Source organism: Colias croceus, chromosome 21, assembly GCF_905220415.1.
Source record: "Colias croceus chromosome 21, ilColCroc2.1".
Lineage (NCBI taxonomy): Eukaryota > Metazoa > Arthropoda > Insecta > Lepidoptera > Pieridae > Colias > Colias croceus.
In genome coordinates, this window is record NC_059557.1 from 9,304,999 (window position 1) to 9,327,520 (window position 22,522).

The 22,522-nt window shown below is 34.9% G+C and overlaps 1 protein-coding gene and 1 non-coding gene across 5 annotated transcripts in view; one reads left to right on the forward strand and one right to left on the reverse strand.

The window, feature by feature from the left end:
• The window catches only part of LOC123701492 (neurobeachin), a 310,024-nt gene that overhangs the window by 84,475 nt on the left and 203,027 nt on the right, over positions 1-22,522 (forward strand). For all 4 annotated transcript variants that reach the window (XM_045648984.1, XM_045648985.1, XM_045648986.1 and 1 more), the window contains one exon: positions 21,850-21,954. In XM_045648984.1, coding sequence (XP_045504940.1) covers positions 21,850-21,954 — 105 coding nt within the window. The remainder of the gene's footprint in view (positions 1-21,849; positions 21,955-22,522) is intronic.
• Positions 16,056-16,128, reverse strand: Trnaa-agc. The gene has a single exon. It is a non-coding gene; the product is annotated as a tRNA-Ala (tRNA).

Sequence of the window (22,522 nt, forward strand, 5' to 3'; positions counted from 1 at the left end):
CAAGGGAAGGCACTGCCTTCTGAGATATAGGAATTACCTAGTTCAGAAGGCAGAGCAATATTGTAATGTTATATTTGAAGTTACTAATAAATTTTATTTTATTTACTATTTTATTGGTACCAGGCTAACTTTTGCACAGGTAACCATCGTCGTGCAGCCATTTACGAAAATCGCCATGCATCGCCATACTTTTCAGACGATTCTAAATGGTCGCCATACCGCCGAAATGATTTTGTTTAATTGAATGAAATGTTGAAATGAATGTTTAATTGAATTAATTTTGTTTACTATTTGTTCATTTGAGCATACATATTTTTCAAATAATGTACTAATACGGCTCAACTCCGACCGAATATCCTTCATATCATCATTACATCTGCAATCTTGTTCTAGCGGTTGTTTCCGTTTTCTGTAAGTAATTTAAGTATCAGTTGGCGTAGAACTCGTAGAAAACGAACGGGATGCGATCCACCGGCAGTACCCACTGCACCACTGCTGGTTAAACGTGTTGGCGATCTGCGTACACTCAGATTTACTCCGCAATGGATAATTTGTGCAAGAATATGAGTCGTCATTTGTTTTTGACCTAAATCTAACATTTTAATTATTTTATCAGATTGATATCAGAATCAAGGCAAAGGCGAACGCTACACGTCAATAAATATTATGATAATTATCTTGATATTTACTGATGTATCTTGGGAGGGATCACAGCACACCCTACACCATCAATACGTATCGCGTCAGTACTGAAACGTTCTTTGTATGAGCCAGACGTGATGACGGCAAGATAAATATTGCGATGTAGGTCCTGGGATCAGATCACAAGGAGTTCCAGAAATCCAGCGATATACAGGGTTAGTTCTCAATGACCGGCCAAATTTTCAGAAATGGTTCAGAATCGATAACATTTTAGAACTAATGAAAAAAAAACTTTTTTTTTTAAATTAGATTTCATTCCTGTCCACCACTAAAAAGCGAACGTGTGGACATTACAAAAGCAACAATTCAGTTCAACAACCTAGATAGGTAGAAGTTAGCACACACATAAATTTGGCAATGCGCGCACGCACACAAGTGCATTGATTCTGGGGGTGTTTATGATTTAGGAAATTTTTAAGACATTTTCAAATGAATGCTATTATTTTTATTTAATTTTATTCGACAATAATGTTTCAAATGCACCTTTGGTTTAATATCTAGATCTTAATTTTAAATTTTGGCTGGTCATTGAAAAATAACCCTGTATTGTGATCCGTCAATACACTACCCTACACGTCAATAAATATCGTAATCCGATAGTAAATATTGACGGATCACAATATGGATCTTACGTGTAGCGTTCGCCAAAGAGTTGCCCTGATTCAAGAGGTAGGTTGTTATTTGTAGGCTGCATACTACTTGAGAATTATCACCGTCACTGTATGACGAAAGGTTCGTCCAAATCTATCTTTTTAGGGTTCCGTATTTTTAGTTTCACAACGTTTTCTATAAGTTTCAATTGAATTACGGTCGACTTCTTCAACTTCCATAAAACTCAGGAGATTTTTTGGTAGCCCTAATTTCATATCCCCATGTCAATGTCATGCAAGTGCATATAAATGGAACAGATCAACATACGACTTATGATTTGGTATATAAAACGGAGTCAAGAAGTATTTGAGCATTTCAAAATTTGAACCGTTACGAAGTCGAGTTCGTCTAGTCTAGGTGGATTTAGCAATGTATGGGACATTACCTATCTGTAATATGTTTGTGTACGGAGCCAACAAATACTGTAGTGTTTACGAAAAATTAATCTACGTTACTTAATATACAGTTTCGTTTTGTCGGATCAAATAAAGCTGTAATTTTGATAATATAAATGGATCTGATCAACATACGACTTTGGATTATACAGACACTGGAATTAAATCTTGATCATAATAAACTTCATATAATTTAAAACTTAATCAAGGAACTACGGGACAGAAAGAGCCGCGAAAAAAATGTAATTTTTACTGGTTTCCCAGAATCGACATCTTATAACTCAAAGGAGAGGAAATCTAAAGACAACTACGAAATTTTAAAAAATTACCTCACTAATAAGTTCAGCCCTACCGAAGCCAGTAAAAAAATATATACCTAATTATAAATAACCTTAATTCAAACTGTAGTACAGGTCTTGATGGTATTACTACAAAAGCAATTAAATGCATCAAAGAACAAGTAGATAACTGCGTTAAAAACAACCGACTTCAAACTTTCACTTGCAACATTTACAAATACTGACAAAAATGCCCATAAAATATAAACTACTGGGCCTATCCGAATAAAATTTTTATGGGACCAATTCGACACCATCCCGCATCGAACAAAAAAGAATCACGTAAATCGGTTCAGAAACCTCGGAGTAATCGGTGTACATACATAAAAAAAAAACATACCGGCCGAATTGATAACCTCCTCCTTTTTTTTGAAGTCGGTTAAAAATTAAATCATACCTTAAGCGACTGTTTTAATCAAGCCATAAGTCAAAGACGTTTTCCGGACTCGTTAAAAATAGCGAAGGTAACTCCTATCTATAAGAGTGGCTCAAAATTTGAACCTGGTAACTATAGGCCAATTTCGGTTTTGCCAGTATTGTCAAAAATATTGGAGAAGATTTTACACACGAGATTAGAAAAATATTTAGACTCATTTAATTTTATTTCAGTGCGTCAATACGGATTTAAGCCAAAAAATAACACTCTGTCAGCGACTATGGACCTAACTATTAAAATAAAACAGAACATTGACGCAAACAATATAGTTTTGTGAGTGTTTATTGAACTACAAAAGGCCTTTGATACCGTTTCTCACGAACTTTTAATAAAGAAATTAGCATCCATTAACATTAATGGTAAAGCACTAGATATGCTGAAGTCATATTTAAAAAATCGATCACGAATAGTTAAAATAGATAACCATGATAGCATTCCCTTACCAATTACATGTGGCATACCACAAGGTTCGATTCTAGGCCCATTGCTTTTTTTAATTTATATAAATAATTTACAAGATTTAAAGCTAAATGGTCACCTAACACTTTATGCGGATGACACCTGTCTGTTTTATTTTGGTCCCTCTATACATGACATGATAGCGCAAGCACAAAATGATTTAAATAAATTAAATAAATAAATGCAATCTACTAAAAATAAATATATCTAAATTCAAAGCTCATAACAAAATTATTCCACCACACGCTGACTTAAAATTAACGGTGTTGTATTAGAACATAAAACCCACGAGAAATGCCTAGGTTTGCGAATCGACAGCTCTCTAAAATGAAATCATCACATCGACCACCTAAAAAATAAATTATCAGCACTTCTGAGATCTCTGCGTAATATTACTTCTTGCATTCCTCATAAATTACGCCACACCATCTACAACACGTTAGTAAAGCCGCACCTAATGTATTTAATAGAAGTATGGGGGAGTGCTTACAAAAATAAATTAGCGCCACTCCAAATTTTACAAAATAAAATCATTAAAACTATCTTTTACTATCCCTTTTTAACTAAAAAAAATCTACGACGACACTAAAATAATGAATTTAAAACAATTATACTTTTATAATACGTGTATGTTCATCCGCAAAGCGCTACATAAAAACATAAATACAAATACTATAATCTCAACATCAAATCGCCACTATCCTAATAAACGAGCTAGCTATCTTGCCCTCCCGAAGATCCGAACAAATTATGTAAGGCGAACGGCAACATACGTTTCTAATTTCTATAACGGGAATAAATTTCTTTAAACCTTCAAATGGCTAAGGCCGCAAGCAACCAATGGCTGAGCTCGGTGGGCTCTGATTGGCTCATTTGAATCGGATCAACAAGAGCTAAAACGCAAAAAAGGTGGATTTGTATAAAAAGCACGTAATTATTATTATTACTGATGGTGACACTTGTGGCTCCGTTCGGATCCACATACGGACGGTGATGTGGCAATGGATCCACAAATACCAACCGGATCAACAAGTTGAAACGGATCAAATAATTACTAACTATATGGCACGTTTGATCAACATAGTGCCCATGGAGATATCTATATATATATATATATATATATATATATAAATACCAACTTGGGCACTAAGTTGATCCAGCCCGACTGCCGTGCATTCCTGACTCCACCTTTTCCCCGATATTACTCGACTCCGGTTGCATAGATCTTGCCCGGAGTGGCAACGGCGCAAATATTTGGGCGATGTTGCCAAACGTATTCATGGAGAAATTGATATACTCAACATTTTTATTGCTAAGATCTTGAACTGAATCGACTCCGTAACGGCCGAAATTCAGAAACCCATTAACACTTGTTGGCTCCGTTTTATATACCAAATCCAAAGTCGTATGTTGATCAGATCCATATATATTATCAAAATTAAAGCTTTATTTGATCCGACAAAACGAAACTGTATATTAAGTAACGTAAATTAATTTTTCGTAAACACTGCAGTATTTGTTGGCTCCGTACACAAACATATTATAGATAGTTAACCTCCCATATGGTCCGGGAGCCAGAAGCATATTTTATGACCAAGTTCCTCTCAAGCGGTAATTAGTAAAATGCATCAAAGTATAGTATTATGAAGTTTCGTGAACGTCAGCTGGAGCTCGGTTGGGGGGGTGAGCGGTTGTAGCCTCCCACGCACGTAAGAAAAAAAAGTATATTCATTCATTTCCTCTCAGCTAAAAATTTGTCAAATTGTAGCTTACCCAATATCTCAACGAAAAATTATAATCAGCTGGTTACAGCATGGTGTATTATGCGCCAGCTGGTGTCTCGAATATAATGAGACATTAACAAAATCATCGAGATACGTGGAATTCCATCAACATAAGTCCCCGTAAAAGATAAGTAATAACTTTATTAATTATATATTATACTATTATTTTTTTAATAAATAAAGTTAACTAATGTTTTTAGTGGGTTATTTCATATTTGTTACACTTTTAGGTAATTATGTGAATTTGATGATATGATAGTTATTTTTAAATGCAGTTTATAATACATATTTGTAAAAACATGTTTACCGATGTGGCTGAATGTACGTAGTGTAATCATGTGCACAACTAACCACCTCCAAGTACCTTATTACTGTCTATATTATGCTAGCGTGTGTTGCTTGAATTTTTAAAAATAACGATAATAATTAAAGATACGTCATTTCATCTCAGATGAAAATTTGTGAGCTGATTGTTAATATACTGATGCGATAAATAAAAAAAAATCAGCTAGCAATAATTCGAGGAAAACCTAGTCAGTTGATGCATATAAATTGGCAATAGATGCTTCTGTCTAACTCCTATGTAATAACTTTCAAAGTATCAGCTGACGGTTTTTCCACCCAGATACAGCCAGCTGACCTATATATATATATATCCACAATTACATATAAGCTATCATCAGGTAAATTTTAGTTTGAGAGGAAATCACGGAAAATAATTTTATTTTTTTCATGTTCGAGACACCAGCTGACGTATAATACACCATGTTGTAACCAGCTGATTATTTTTTTTCGTTGAGATATTGGGTTAGCTACAATTTGACAAATTTTTAGCTGAGAGGAAATGAATGAATGTATTTTTTTTTCCTACGTGCGTGGGAGGCTACAACCGCTCACCCCCCCAACCGAGCGCCAGCTGACGTTCACGAGGCTTTATAATACTATACTCTGATGCGTCTGACGAATTATCTCTTGAGAGGAAATAATTAACCAAATTTGCACCTGGCTCCCTAACCAATACATTGCTAAATCCGCCTAGACTAGACAAACTCGACTTCGTAACGGTTCAAATTTTGAAATGCTTAAACACTTTTTGACTCTGTTTTATATACCAAATCATTAGTCGTATGTTGATCTGTTCCATTTATATGCACTTGCATGATATTGACATGGGGATATGAAATTAGGGCAAGCAAAAAATCTCCTGAGTCTTATGGAAGTTGAAGAAGTCGACCGTAATTCAATTGAAACTTATAGAAAACGTTGTGAAACTAAAAATACGGAACCCTAAAAAGATAGATATTAGGACTAACCTTTTGTCATACAGTGACGGTGATAATTCTCAAGTAGTATGCATCCTACAAATAACAACCTACCTCTTGAATCATCAGTAAATATCAAGATAATTATCATAATATTTATTGACATGTAGCGTTCGCCTTTGCCCTGATTCTGATATCCTGATATCAATCTGATAAAATAATTAAAATGCTAGATTTAGGTCAAACAAATGACGACTCATATTCCTGCACAAATTATCCATTGCGGAGTAAATATGAGTGTACGCAGATCGCCAACACGTTTAATCAGCAGTGGTGCAGTGGGTACTGCTGGTGGATCGCATCCCGACCTTTCGAAGCTAAGTTCGTTTTTTACGAGTTCTATGCCAACTGATACTCAAATTACTTACAGAAAACGGAAACAACCGCTGGAACAAGATTGCAGATGTAGTGATGATATGAAGGATATTCGGTCGGAGTTGAGCCGCCGTATTAGTACATTACTTGAAAAATATGTATGCTCAAATGAACAAATAGTAAACAAAATTCATGAAAACATTTCTGAGGTAAAAACACAAATTACCGAAATTAAATCGTCCAACGAACAATCCTTGAATTTAATTCGCCAAAATACGAATCAAATCAATGAAATTAATTAGTCATCAGCATTCAGCATGTATGATAATTACTGCTACTTAATTTCTCAATTAGAATCCCAGATAAACCAGGGTGAGAGTAAAATAAAATCACTGGAATTAAATCTTCAATCAATAAATCAGTCAGCCAACCCATCGGGTTTTACGTCTAAAAATCAACTTCATATAAATTAAAACTTAATCAAGGAACTACGGGACAGAAAGAGCCGCGAAAAAAATATAATTTTTGCTGGTTTCCCAGAATCGACATCTTATAACTCAGAGGAGAGGAAATCTAAATACAACTACGAAATTTAAAAAAATTACCTCACTAATAAGTTCAGACCTACCGAAGCTAGTAAAAATATAAAATTATAAATAACCTTAATTCAAACTGTAGTACAGGTTTTGATGGTAATACTACAAAAGCAATTAAATGCATCAAAGAAAAATTAAATCATAGCTTAAGCGACTGTTTTAACCCAGCCATAAGTCAAAGACGTTTTCCGGACTCTTTAGAAATAGCGAAGGTAACTCCTATCTCTAAGAGTGGCTCAAAATTTGAACCTGGTAACTATAAGCCAATTTCGGTTTGCCAGTATTGTCAAATATATTGGAGAAGATTTTACACACGAGATTAGAAAAATATTTAGACTCATTTAATTTTATTTCAGTGCGTCAATACGGATTTAAGCCAAAAAGTAACACTCTGTCAGCGACTATGGACCTAACTATTAAAATAAAACAGAACATTGACGCAAACAATATAGTTTTGGGAGTGTTTATTGACCTACAAAAGGCCTTCGATACCGTTTCTCACGAACTTTTAATGTAGAAATTAACATCCATTAACATTAATGGTAAAGCAGAAATCATATTTAAAAAATCGATCACAAATAGTTAAAATAGATAACCACGATAGCATTCCCTTACCAATTACATATGGCATACCACAAGGTTCGATTTTAGGCCCATTGCTTTTTTTTAATTTATATTAATAATTTACAAGATTTAAAGCTAAAGGTCACCTAACACTTTATGCGGATGACACTTGTCTGTTTTATTTTGGTCCCTCTATACATGACATGATAGCGCAAGCACAAAATGAATTAAATAAATGGTTTCAATGCAATCTACTAAAAATAAATATATCTAAATTCAAAACTCATAACAAAATTATAACCTAGATCTGCGAATCGGCAGCTCCCTGAAATGGAATTATCACATCGACCACCTAAAAAATAAATTATCAGCACTTCTTAGATCTCTGCGTAATATTACTTCTTGCATTCCTCATAAATTACGCCACACCATCTACAACACCTTAGTAAAGCCGCACCTAATGTATTTAATAGAAGTATGGGGGAGTGCTTACAAAAATAAATTAGCGCCACTCCAAATTTTACAAAATAAAATCATTAAAACTAACAGCTATCCTTTTTTAACTTCTACAAATAAAATCGACGACGACACTAAAATAATGAATTTAAAACAATTATACTTTTATAATACGTGTATGTTCATCCGCAAAGTGCTACATAAAAACATAAATACAATTAATATTAAAATCTCAACATCAAATCGCCACTATCCTAATGGACGAGCTAGCTATCTTGCCCTCCTGAAGATCCGAAGAAATTATGGAAGGCGAACGGCAACATACGTTACTGTAACGGGAATAAATTTCTTTAAACCTTCAAATGGCTAAGGCCGCAAGCGACCAATGGCTAAGCTCGGTGGGCTCTGATTGGCTCATTTGAATCGGATCAACAAGAGCTAAAACGCAAAAAAGGTGGATTTGTATAAAAAGCACGTAATTATTATTATTACTGATGGTGACACTTGTGGCTCCGTTCGGATCCACATACGGACGGGAGTGTGGCAATGGATCCACAAATACCAACCGGATCAACAAGTGAAAACGGATCAAATAATTACTAACTATATGGCACGTTTGATCAACATAGTGCCCGTGGAGATATCTATATATATATATAATATCAGTATGTAATTATGTATATAATGTAAATAAATAAAGTGAAATTAATACATGGGGGTGATTCGGATAGCCCTCTAGGTCCTCTACCTCCCAGCTTCCGTTCATCACTACTTTTTGGGACACCCTGTATATATATGTATACCTGAATGGATGTTAAAAGTTTATTAAAATCATGAACTTTGTACGTTTGGGTTTCCGGAAATATTTAAAAGTTTATGTATGTTTAGATATTTACATTCAATATCAAAATCAAACAACTACACATAGGTATATTTACATTTACGCTTTACAGAAGCACTTTTAATTCTTAAAGTATCTGGAATCATTTACAATTCATTTTTATTTTTAAAATTATTGCTTGAATTCAAACTATTTCATTTAAATATTACAACATTTCATTTCAACTGACTTTCCAACAGTCACAGGGAGCAACTGAAAATCATACCGTAAATGACACTTCAGTTTTGCACAATTTAGTGCTGACACAGCCTTCCCGACAATATCCAATATCTTTTCAGCAATTATTTGTTTCTTTCCGCAAAACCATTAAAACTTTTTAATTCACTTGCGTGTAAAAACAAATAAAAGTGATTATGGTGGTTCCACCACACCTACGGGATCAATTTCATTGATCAACATACCAAGAGTTCATAGCGCGGATAGAGGTCTAGTACCGTGCGGTTGGCGGGCTGTATTCGCATTCACCGCCTGCCCGAAATACCTGCGTCTGACACATTCTTGCTCGTGTCAGCGACGGCCTTTTAGCGAATTGCTTTTAAATGTATTGACGCTTTTTGAAATATGACGATCGCGTGAACCTCGTTCAAACGAGTGCTATTAAAATGCAACAAAAACACACTTTGTATGTGATGGAAGCACAGTTTTCGATTGGACAACAATGTTTAGGGGAAACATACTTTATTTTGATACATTTTAAATTTATTTGTAACATAAATATTCTTACAAATTGGACTTTATTTAGATTATAATAACAATTAAAAAGCAGCTATAAAAGCCGAATTATTCATTTTCATACCATATTTAGCAAGTGCCATTAAGCAGTATGAATACATTTTGCACATCACTTATTTTACGACAACCACTCCGTTCTGTCATAACCGTAAGGAAAAACAAGAGTAAGTAAAAAAGCTATAAACATAAACTGCGGAAATCTTTCTGGATCCACGGCTGCGTAATTGGAGGGCCGCCGTAAAGCCTCCCGCGGGCTTTATAATCCTTTTGTTGAAGCTCGCTTTTACTCCATTTATAGGTTTTCATGATTCTGTTTATCAATATTTTTTTAACTATAAATCATTATATTTTTATTCTAAAGCAATGCTTTAAGCTTTATAAATTGTTCAAAAATCCTATTCGTATTTTCCCAATAGAATTTCCCACGCAAACAAGTCCGATGAATAACATTAAATATGGCGATATTTAATCGTTGCACCTGAACGACGCCAATAAAAATAAAGTGCGGTGATACAACGCGTGTGTAACGGGCTTTATGGCGTGGCCACAGTATAATAGCGCGCCGCGGAATTGGCCTGCTCCGGTAAAAAAGCTCTCGGCCAGTCAAACGACGCGGCTCAATGCCACTTTATACGGTGCGTTTTATTGCGATTGCGGTTTTGTACAATATTTCGGCCTACATGCTTTGGATTTATGGGGCGTTTCGATGACAATGCGGCGATATAATTCGATGGTGTTTTTGTATTGGATATATTTATAGATTCATATTTATAGCGCAGTCATATGATAGTTTATCAAATACGTAAATCTTTCCAGTATTGTTTAAAATAGTTATTAGGTAAATATTTATGTCAATACCTACTTGAATAAAAAATATTATTAAAAACTATGATGCATCGACTAGATAGCTAGATGAAAATGCTAATATACATAATCAAAGGAATATCTCATGCTATACCTAATATAAAATGTGTATCGTCCACAGACTAAAAATAATATACTACGTGTATCATCTAAGTCATTTTCTAGAAAGGTATCTCATTGCGGCACACAGAAACATTCGCATTACGCTTCCTATTTAACCAATTGGATGCGAGATGGCAAACAAATTTCCTCCGGGATTGAAATAAATAAAACCGGGCGACGTCAGCGAGACTGACGGCTCGGCCCGGGACCGGTGACCCGCTCATTTGTCCTCCACCACGGCCTGTATTATACTGGGATTTGTTTCCGATACTGATTTAAACGTGTACGGTTTTTGAAACTGGTGAAATTTTTGAAAAAAATCATGTTTATCATAGTGTAATACTTATATTACCTACCTTTTGAGCATTGGACGAAACGTAAGCATACAATCAAAGCACAAATAAATGTAACGTTTTGTTATAGGTACCTACTTATTAGAATAAAATAAATAAATAAATAAAATTTTTATTTGAATTCATACATTAATATGAAGATTAGAATGGAACGAATGTTGAATATTACTTTTTAAAACTTCGTATTGTACACGATAATTTATTAATTTACTGTTTGCTTTAGTTCAGTTGCAATGCTAAAACAATTTTATCGCAAATGAGTTAATGTTAATCTGTTTATTGTAGTTTCAGTTAGAGTCGTCTCTAGATCGCCCTGAAGGGTTGAATCCACTTAAGAGTAAATAATCTTAGCACGGTACGCAATAAATCTTGTTAACATTTGAACATTAAACCCGATGAGCGATTATCAGGGGACGCTTACCTCGTGTGTGACTTGCAGACCCTACTTAGTAGCCCGGTGACGTCACGAGTGTTGCTTATGTGTCCCACGTTCATTAGGAATATCGTGATGAAACTCTGCAATGTCCTTTAAGCCTGGTAGCACCCAACCAAGTTAATTCTATTCTAATTCATGTCTCATGAAAACATTTTGAGTACATTTTTAAAAATACAAATTTGCACGTTTCTGGTTCAATATTTGTATGGTCTGTTAATACATATAATAAAACTAGCGGTCCGCCCCGGCTTCGCCCGTGGTACATGTTTACGTTTTCTCTACATAAGAACCATCCTCGTACTTCAAGGAATATAATAAAAAAATAATTATCGAAATCGGTTCAGCCGTTCTCGAGTTATGGAATTACAACGAAAAGTGGCATTGATTTTTATATATTAGATAGATGTATACGGAATGACTTATAAAGACCTACGTGGTAACAATAAATAGAAAATCATTATTTACGACGTATATTTACTATGCAATGCAATCTATTTCCACCCCCGGATGTTTCGACTCGACGTAAGTTTATCCCTGTCCATTATGAGCTCCTAGTAGTAATACAATACTTTGTAAAGGCTCTATTTCCTGAAGTTCCAGTCCGAAAGCGGTTGTGTTGACACCGGTTATAGTTAACCAAGTGTGAAAACGTCGACAACATTTATGCAAAACTTAATCTCCAATTTATTGCTCATGCAAGTAAAAGCTCTAGAAAATTAATTTAGAAGTCTTTTTAGAATAATGCCGCTTAGGGGAAATCAACAAGGATGTATTTTCCTCCTGTTTTTAGAAGACTTCTCAGCTGCAGCAGACATTTTAATGGCTCTCGGTAAACGATGCGTCTAAGTGGCGATACATTTAAGAACTTACTGGAAACGAAACCTCTTGCGGAACGCTAATTACCTGGTACTTAATACGCTCCGCTCTTGAGGGCTTACGTTTACGTAATAAATAATTGCAAGTTAACGAAAAAACAAAATTTTAACACATCCTATTTACCTTAAATATAATTAACAAAAAACTCATGGGAGAAGAACGACACTCCAATTATAACTTGATATCAACTTCAAAGTTACCTTCGTCATTAGCTTCCCGGTTAAAACAATAAACTATCCAGCTTTACGAAATATTATAAAATATTTAATCCTTTTCCCCTCGTTTCATTTAAGACAGTTTGTGTTAGTTAAAATTATGTAAACTTACAAAAAGTCGTTATTTAAAAATGTTAGACTATTATTTTATGTTAATTGGTCTTGTTAAAATTGGTGTTAACGATGGGCGATTTGCTTTTAATGAATTTTGTTCCCTTGACGAGAGATGTTTTATCTTTCTTTTTTTTAGAATAAACGAAATTAGATCCTCTAGTAAAAATATTATCTTTAAGATACAAGTAATTGTAAGTAGGTAATCTTTGGGGAATGCGAGTAGCGAATAATTATTTTTGTGAGGGTTCCAATTAAGCGTGTTATCAGCGCTGTCAGTTTACCTGCCAAATGATATTAGCGCAACCCTTCACAGCCGAGATTACGTGCCTCCGCTCTCATTATCTTGTGAACGAGCGATTCCTTTGATCGCTGCTTAATCATCGCTTCAATAATTGACAGCTTTGTCCTCGTTAATTTTGCGTTATAGAACAGGGTCAGCGGGTTTAAAGCTTTCATAAAAATGTACCCGGCAGGAGTTTGAACCGTGAATTCGATTTGGTTACTAGGTTAACAGCGTGCAGGGGGTGGTGTAGGAAAATTGTCGCAAATTGCAACAAAGTGGTCGATTCTGGCGGGACGTGCGGCTGCCGAACTAATTCTCTGGGCACGATTTAACGCCATTGTCACAACTACCACGCCCGCCCAACAATTGACTTTAATTTGCCTACACTTCTCTGTCTTGCTGACAAAGTGGATCTTGAACATTTTTTAAACTGAATGCAATTTTTTATGAACAATTGCAATTTTAAATTGTAGTAATAAAGAACACAAACTCGAAATAAACCTTCTTTATGTATACGATATACCATGTCTTAAAAGCTTACTTTTTTCGCGCTGGGTGAAGGAACATGTTTAAAAAAACATATTAAATATTTAAATTAACATTAACTCAGACGCTAAAAATGTTGGAGAATGTATATTGACATAATAGGAGAGAGCAAAGGTCGAAACTTGCGGCTCGTGGAACCCGCTGCCTGGGTTTGTGAGGTCCGCTATAATTTGAGTGGCGCTCTTTGAGACATATTTTAGTGTTCGCTAATAATGATAAATTGCTCTTCCTTATTTCAAAATAAACATACCTAGAAAAGAGGATTCGTTGTGAATTATCCCTTATTTTGCTGTATTAATTCTATATTCTTTACAATTCAACATAATATATAAAATGAATTCTATACAATACCTAGAAAAGAGGATTCGTTGTGAATTATCCCTTATTTTGCTGTATTAATTCTATCAAATCAAAATCATTTATTTATTTCTCCTCACAATTCCCAATCACATAAATTAATCTACATGCATACAAATTAATTCTATATTCTTTACAATTCAACATAATATATAAAATGAATTCTTTACAATACGCCAAAAACTGACTGTTACCTCTTTATTTGAAATGCTTTGTTCGAATATTCACCAAAATATTATTGAGCAAAATATATCAATTTAAAATAATATTCGCCGAAACGGTGTGTTCGCGGAATTTCAATATGCAAGGTATTATCGACGTGGAGCTTTATGGAAACTTTTCAATGTAATATGATATAATTGCTATAATACCGGTTATACACGTCTGAAAGCGGATTTGCATCCGGGCTTACATATAAATAGTCTGCGTAAATGATGCAGGAAATATTTTGAAAATAATGCAAATATCCCCTTGCAAATAATTTGAGATTATCGTCAAACGTTGTTTTATCATTCTTTGCCTGTTAAGCTATACAGGATACCGAATAAACATTGTATAATAAACATAAATTAAATACTGTAATGGAATATAAAACAGCGTAATATGTAATTTGTGTAAAATAAAACGATATTATAATTTTAAATTAGCTTATCTGAATTCTGGAAATGGCTCCGTATGAGAGCGACGGGGGATACATAAATTCTTAATATAATCAAAGTTTCTTTTGGCCGTAGCATAATTTCGGTGATATATTGAAGACAATTTCACGGGAGTAATTGGTTTCTGAAGCGATGAAGTAATAGAGAGCTTAAAGTACGGCTCGAGTAAAACGTCGCTAAGTGCGGTCATCCATCTTGTTAACTACAGGCCCTGCTGCCTGTAGACCACACCCCTGGGAAATCTACCGTGTATTATTTCATATATTTTGGGAACGCTTTTAAATTTTGACGAAATTTTCAAACGCTGCTCGTGTAAGTTTTCGCTGAAGTGTTCGAGAAAAATGATACAGCGCGTTTTTAATCGGTTATCCAGTTTTCTAATCAGAGATCTTTGACAACACAGTTGGAACTTTTTATATTACGAGAGTTACTATTTCATTATTCAACAAATTAACGATTTTAATAAAATCATAATTGGATTTCCCTTGTCTCGAATATTACTTGTCACTAGCTTAACAAAGATGAGGTATGCAGGCAAGCAGGATGTGAGTCCTTTGAATACGGCCGCAAGCTTCGCCGAACTGCGGCCGACTGAGGACGCTCCATTGCATGCTGCTGACGGCTTAATTAATGACGACTAGATTATATCTTTAACACCCTCGAGTTTGTAGTTTGGAATAATCCCTTCCTGGTATTGTTAATGCGACGATAGTTATTAGTAGCTGATATTTATCGATGGGTAGGTACTTATAAATAAATTTTCTGTTGGTATTGATAAATAAACAGCTTTTGCATAATATAATGAATAAAATAAATTGTCAAGGTATTTCTTATGTTAAGATGATGCAACGGGTTTTTATTTTATAGCAATTGAATAAATTTTCGCACTCAATACACAATTGTATTTTCAAATGTAGGATTACACCTATACCTAATGATTAATAATATGAACACACAGTTATATTTTCTGTAGGCACATATAGAAAAAGACATAGTTATAGATATGATATTTGATGTAACGCGAGGCAATATTGTTATTCATGAGATGGTTTATTGGCGCCAACACGACATACATAAAGATGGACTCGAAGCACATATCGCGAATATTTATCGCTGCTTCTAAGGGCTTATCATAATCAAAAGACTTTTTGATTGATAGCTTTGATCGTTGGAAATAATTCACAGGTCATAAGAAATATTACGGAGCAGAGAATTGGGTAACAATTGCATTAGTATTCCATGTTAGATGGAAGCATTTGATTTACTTCAATTGGCTGAGTAGAAATCGATATGTAATTGTATCGAGGTACTTGGTTTAAGAATACACTAATGTTTGGTTAGATTCATTTGAACTTAAAATTGCTGTTCGAACAAAATTTAATGAAGTTATTACCGGCATTATTCTATGCATAGAATAATGCCGGTTCTTTAAATTAATAAAAAATTTTAAATTACGCAATTTTATTCGTAAAATAGAAATAAAAAATACTTTGGGAATGTTGAGCAAAAATAATATAAAACAATATTCAGTATTTTTTACATGTCTAATATTTCTATACCTATAATAAAATTATAAAATAATAAAAAAAGGATTGTATTTGGAGGCGCCGGGTATCGATCCCGGTACCTCTCGCATGCTAAGCGAGCGCTCTACCATCTGAGCTACGCCCCCGGTTGGCAGTGATGCCGAAATTTCGATACAGAAGCAGGGGCCTTAGACAAACGTACGTAACGCCATGGAATAGAAACTGCTAACGCTAATTATTGACATAAGCTCATGACATTTTGGTAATGGTTCGATCACACTACCAACGACGCAGACGACCACGACCAAAGTTCCAATCTTGCCGAAATTTGTTCAAAATCAATATTAAAATCTCCTGTCATTCTGGTACTCAGGAATAAAAAAATTCGAGGTCAATTAATAAAAAGAAATAGGGTTTTTTGCGATTTTCGCCGAGACGGTAAGTTTATCATACAATCACCTGAACCAAAATTGTATATAATCTAATTATCTATAAAAAAGGTTAAATACATTTTTTTCTAGGAGCCACCGTTTCTATGAAAAACCTGTTTGTTTATCCATTGATCTCAAAATTTTTTTTTCCAAACACCAATACGACAGGAAATTCTTAAATTTCATTTTTAATTGTGTTTTGCACAATTTTATTTAATTGCGACTGGATGAAAATTTTGTTCGTGGTCGTCGTTGTCGTTGGTAGGGTGACCGAATCCTTATGCAAAACATCATACGCTTATGTCAATTTCTATCGATAGCGAATTCTATTCCTTAGCGTTTTGCCGTTTGGCTAAGGCCCCAGTTCACTTCGCGCTTATCTCACCGCGAAATTAGAGTACGTGACATTGATTATAAATTCTTATGCCTTTCACTTGCTCATGTATATTATAATTATTTCATAATTCTAAGTGTACATTACAACAGTTTTCTGCGCATATAATAACATGACTTTTAATTATTGTTGGTAAAATTTTTGCTTGCATTTTGACATTAATTTTAAAATTTTTAAACTTATGCTAAAATTTCTACCCGGTCGGAACTGAGATGATCACCTAGTACCTACCTACCGACATTATAAAATAAAATAATCCTATAGAGGCTTTTTTTCAACCTTGTTTATAGTGGATCTTCCTGCAGGATATTGCACTGCACGATACGAGTAGAGCATTTTAACCAAATTCGTGTCAAACGCAACCATCTCGTTTGCAATTTAATGATAATGTTCACAAAAGCCTTGACCGTAGAGGTGCCTCCGAATAAACGCAGTTAACCCTCTCAAAGGGTCCATTGTACCGACGTATAATGAGGAATAAATTACAACACTCAACCCGTGCTCGCCGTAATTATTGTTCCGTATCGGGAATTTGGTTAACAAATAACGAGGGTTGGAATTGTTTGCATTGCATGCGGGTAGGAATGCCTGCAGTTGGTCAGTCTACAATTACAGAGTTCGATACAAAAGATCATGGAAACTTTTTGGTCGAATTAAATTTATATGTATACCATTTATATGTAAAATTCTTTTACTTTATAGTCGTGCTTATATAATTTTATTTAAAAAAATATATTTCTTTTGTTTTTGAGAAATTTAACTAAGTATGAGGATTTAATTTTTCAGCGAACGAGAACGCATTCGTTCGTAAGGGAAATTTATAGCTTCCGCTAATATTTAACGTTCTGACTACACAATAGGGCACACACCCTGCACCCTTCTCATCTCACCCTAACCACAGGGGGTCGCAGCATCCATATTGCAAAAAGAACTCTGTATGCAATATGCTATCCTAGTCCTTTTATTGCATAAATCTGCTAACTTGTGATTTTGCAAAATTATCTCGAGCAGGCGATTTTTTTTAGCAGCCACATTGCGAACTTCGAAATTTGATACTTGATGTTTTTGAATCACAATTGTTAATACCCCATATATCCCATTGAAATCAAAGGAAGAGATGAGTGGCCAATCAGATGCAAGCGTTGTAAGATACCGTCTGATAAGTTATCTTCTCCTAGTACAAATAGTTTTGTTAAACCATATGTCTAAACATTTTTAGTTAAATCTAAGGGCGGCTTGCGCAACATTTGGTCTAAACAGAATTTAGTTAAATGCGTTTATCTTGCTAAATATGTTTAGCCTAAATACAATTAGAAAGGTCTTGCCCATGTCCGTTTGGATGGTAATTTAACTAATCGTAGTTAGGGAGTCGGTAAAGCAGTTTCTTGCGTTCCTTTTTACGTTTTCGTGCGTTGTACACTTGACTTAGAGCAAAATGGTTGCATTTCTTAAAAAAAAAATTCGTGAAATGGACCGACGAGCTTTCAACTGTCACATGAAGTCAACCGAGCTGTCAAGTGTCAAGTCACACAAAGTTTGTTGTGATTTGTGAAGTGTGAACCTTCTGAAGAATTTGTCGTCCGATTTCCGAATACATTCCAAATAAGTCTGCTCTCTCCAATGGCTCTCTCAAACAATTCCCTCGGTCTGTTGATATATTCTATAATCTCCTTATCGTCATCAGAATACAATTCCCTCAAATCCATCTTACAAACTTCCTACCGAAGTCTTAATTCTTTTATAAAGTAAACTTCTATAATCTCAAAATGATGACGCGCGATTGACTACTAAACGTATTTAGCGACGCTAAATAGCCATCTTTGGGTATTTAACTTTGACAGTTCGTTAAACGTGATTAGTGCCTAAATTTTTGTTGTGCAAGACGCTAATTATAATTAGCAGACTAAATGCGTTTACGTCGCTCTTAAAAACTGTATTTAACGACGATGCGCAAGCCGCCCTTACTTGTTTAGAGGGGATTTGAGGACTTTTTTTTCCAAGTTAGCTACAAATTCATTTAACGTGAAGGGATATCCTACAAAGTATCTAATCGTTGTACCAGGATTCCATGACTGGACAGAAATTAAATACGGGATAAAAAGGGTCCGTAACAATAGGGCGACCCTTAGATAATATTCATTACTAAGAAGCGATTGGTTGACCGTATGTTGAACGTTTACTTTTTGTTACTGTTATTATTGCCCCTATAGAATATTATATAATAACTTGAATGAAACCGAAGAGCCGGATTAGTACATAATTGATTGTATGTCAATTATACAGGATGTTGCATTTACAATTAGGTACTAAGTAATAATATAAGTTTTATGTTACAAGACGTCCGGTTTTATTTTTAAAATGTATGCATGAAATGTATTTTTTAATATTAGATCCGGCTCGAAGGACCCTGAAGAGAGTACGTGTAACAACACGTACTCTTTTCAGGGTACTCTTTCCTGCCTACTGTAACAACGGTAGGCAGGTGAAACAAGACGGACTTACTTAGTTCGGACAGAGACGGAAGACGGACTTCTAATTAGACCTACACAAAAATAATGTACAAATTACCATCATACTGACCAATCTTAATATAACAGCCTGTTCATATGGAAACATTTATTGAATACTTAAGAATTTCTTAATAATTTGCAAAGCATAGAAAATATTAAAGGTAACTTATATACAAAGTAGTGTGCCGTGCACGTGAGGTCATCGCATTTAATACGAGAGGAACATTTCCCCAGCGGCGGCTCTCCCGGTAATTACATGGCGAATGTTAATGCGGCGCAAGCTGCCTGTGCAGATGTCATACGAGCCCCGCGCTTACATTTGAATAAAAATTGCGATCTTTGTTCCGTACAATGAGATTTTTTGTGTTGTTTTTACTCCTCTAAAATTAGTGCGGTCTGTTTTCATTACATGACACGTCATACGGTTCAGATCTTCACCAATTTATTGAAAAGGAATGCAAACAATCCTCAAAATTGATTTACGTGAGTCCATTGTTCGAAGCGTTACTGGAGTAATAATAATGAGTATATAACCGGATCCATCCGGATATAACCTCTGGGCTCTGGCTACAGCCGGCCGGCCGAGCAATCAATTCAATTACCGACTCGGGATAACCACGTTTGTGTAAGTGACACGGACCTCGCGCTCAGCCTGGCCTAGCGAATAATACCTGTGTCGGCTCACATTTAGATTGATTGTAATTTTACATGACGTAGCTGTAGGTACAATGCTGGTGGCTTTCTCTTACATTTAGATAATAGTATCGTTGTACCTACTGAAATATAAATTTAACAGCAAAAGTTATACTAAATTCTTCGTTTTATTACTCGGTTTATATTTTATGTATAAATATGGCTGAAATGAAAAGAGCCGCAAATATTTTACATAGCCATCCCCATCTTTATGTTCAAAAGTCAAATCCCAGAGAGCGGAAACGAAAAATTACAGAGCTCTCTACACCGTAATGTATGAAAAATGTTCATACATTATACGAAGTAACAAGTTATTTAGACCATTCGCGCTAACGACCCGACCTCTCCACGGCATGAAGTTAATTTTTATTACGCGAATCACTTTCATATTATGGCGCCATGTTTAGTGGAAGATGAAAAGGAAAATAATTGCTGCCATTATAGGAATAGTTCTGGGGATGTTTCGCTATTTCTGACACATTTTTATTATTACCTCTATTATTTTGCATTTGCATTTCATTCATAGCAGCTATGATTTAATAATGCTTATTTCGTATCTTACTAGACGACTTATTATATCTGGTTGCTGTTTATAAGCACGATATTATAAGAAACTTTAAATACCAGTCGCAAAATGATAGATGTCGCAAAATGTCAAGAACGCAAAAAGATAAATTCTCAGAATGTCAGAACCGAGTAACGGCCGAATCCTTGAAGTTCCAGATGTGAATATTTGGACCATTTAATCATACCGCTACAAGGGTTTCGAGTTGGATGTATGTTGTACCCTACACTGGTATTACGTAACTAAACTTGGCTTATCAAACAGAAGAAATACCTTTGGACTAATGTTACGTTAGTATATTTTGGCTGGTATAGAATTATTTTTTAATTATTTTTTGTCTTATACATGTATACTTAAATTAGGTCTAATACAGGTATTATTTCTTTTTGTATTTTCATCGCATTATGTATCAGAATAATAATAATATCTGTTAACGTAATTAAGCTCGATTTTTCTGAGGTCCTATTACTGGGGTGCTGCTTTTTATGGCCTCTAAAAGACCCTTGACCACGCCCTCTTTATAGCGTTTAAAGGATCGTTAATATTTATGGCTCCGACATCGCTTTATAGTTTATACGTTCCTGGTAAACTAAACGATATAATGTTAATTTATACGCTAAAGGTTTAAACTTTCTTTATGATTAGCATAATTTTTTTACAAGTAGCCTGTTATCGTTATTGATTGAGTAAGTTTATACTATTGTAAATCGTAACAAAAGCAGAGCTGTGAGAAGAAGAGATTTTATCCACTTATCGTAAAAATATATAAACCCACCGCATGTAATGAAAATATCAAAACTGTTAGTTATTTTTTCATGTTCGTAGTGGGCCTATTGTTAAGGCACACAAAGGGCCACGGGCACCAGGCGCACATACTGTGTATAGAGATTGACCGATCGCGCAAATTGAATGTCCGTCGAACACGGCGCCGGGACAAGTCGCTATTGTGCGTCGGCCTTTCAAGATTCAGCCAATATTTCAGCTGGTCAGAAAGTGTTATTTCGATTGAATAGAAATAAGTTGAGGGCAACGTATTGCCGGTGGCGTTTTGCTAGAGATTTGTTTTCGATAAATCAAGTTTATCGCAAACGTGAATGGAATAATATCAAGATATTAACCTGCCTTGAAGAAAAAGCAAAATAATACATGGATATTTTTTTTTTTACCGTACACTGTTAACATCTTGGTTTATAATCCAGTGGTCAACTCTTTATATGACAATAATAATATATTGATAAGCTTTATTTTGTACTAACGTAATATTTTGTTTGCAGCTGGTGGGCGGCGAGTTCGACATGGAGCTGAACTTCGTGATCCAGGACGCGCAGAACATACAGCACATGCTCGAGCTGCTGGACCACTGCCCGCCCAGCTTGCAGGTCAGTGCAAAGACCTGCCACCAGAATAGCGTCGCTGTGTCAATCTATAAAAGATAAAATTATGATAGTATTTTGTATTATAGTATTGATAATATTTTGTCTTTAACGTCAGCCTTAGAACGCTCTACTTTAACCAGGTATTCTTCTTACTTAACATGAGCAAAATAATTAATTATGATCGACTCCGAGCTTAGACATGCGTTTTTTTTATATAATTAAAATTACTCATCAATAAACAATAACATTGACTTAACATTACAATAGGTTTATAATATAGGTATTTTACAACATAACAATTCAAAGCAAACGGTGACATGGAAAGAAAAAACATGCTATAGCCATTCTAACTAAACAAGGGGATGTGACGTCATATTTACTGTCCTTCACTACTCCACCCCTACCCTATCGGTTCGAGCCATAGCATCGCTTCTATTTTTATGCTCGCCTAGTACACAAACACCATAGGGGTAGTTTGTCTATTGTTTAAAGCCATGGTTGTTTCTCCACCATAGTGGAATGTGATTCAACAACCCCGTTGTCGATTGAGTAAGCATGTAAAAGGCGTATT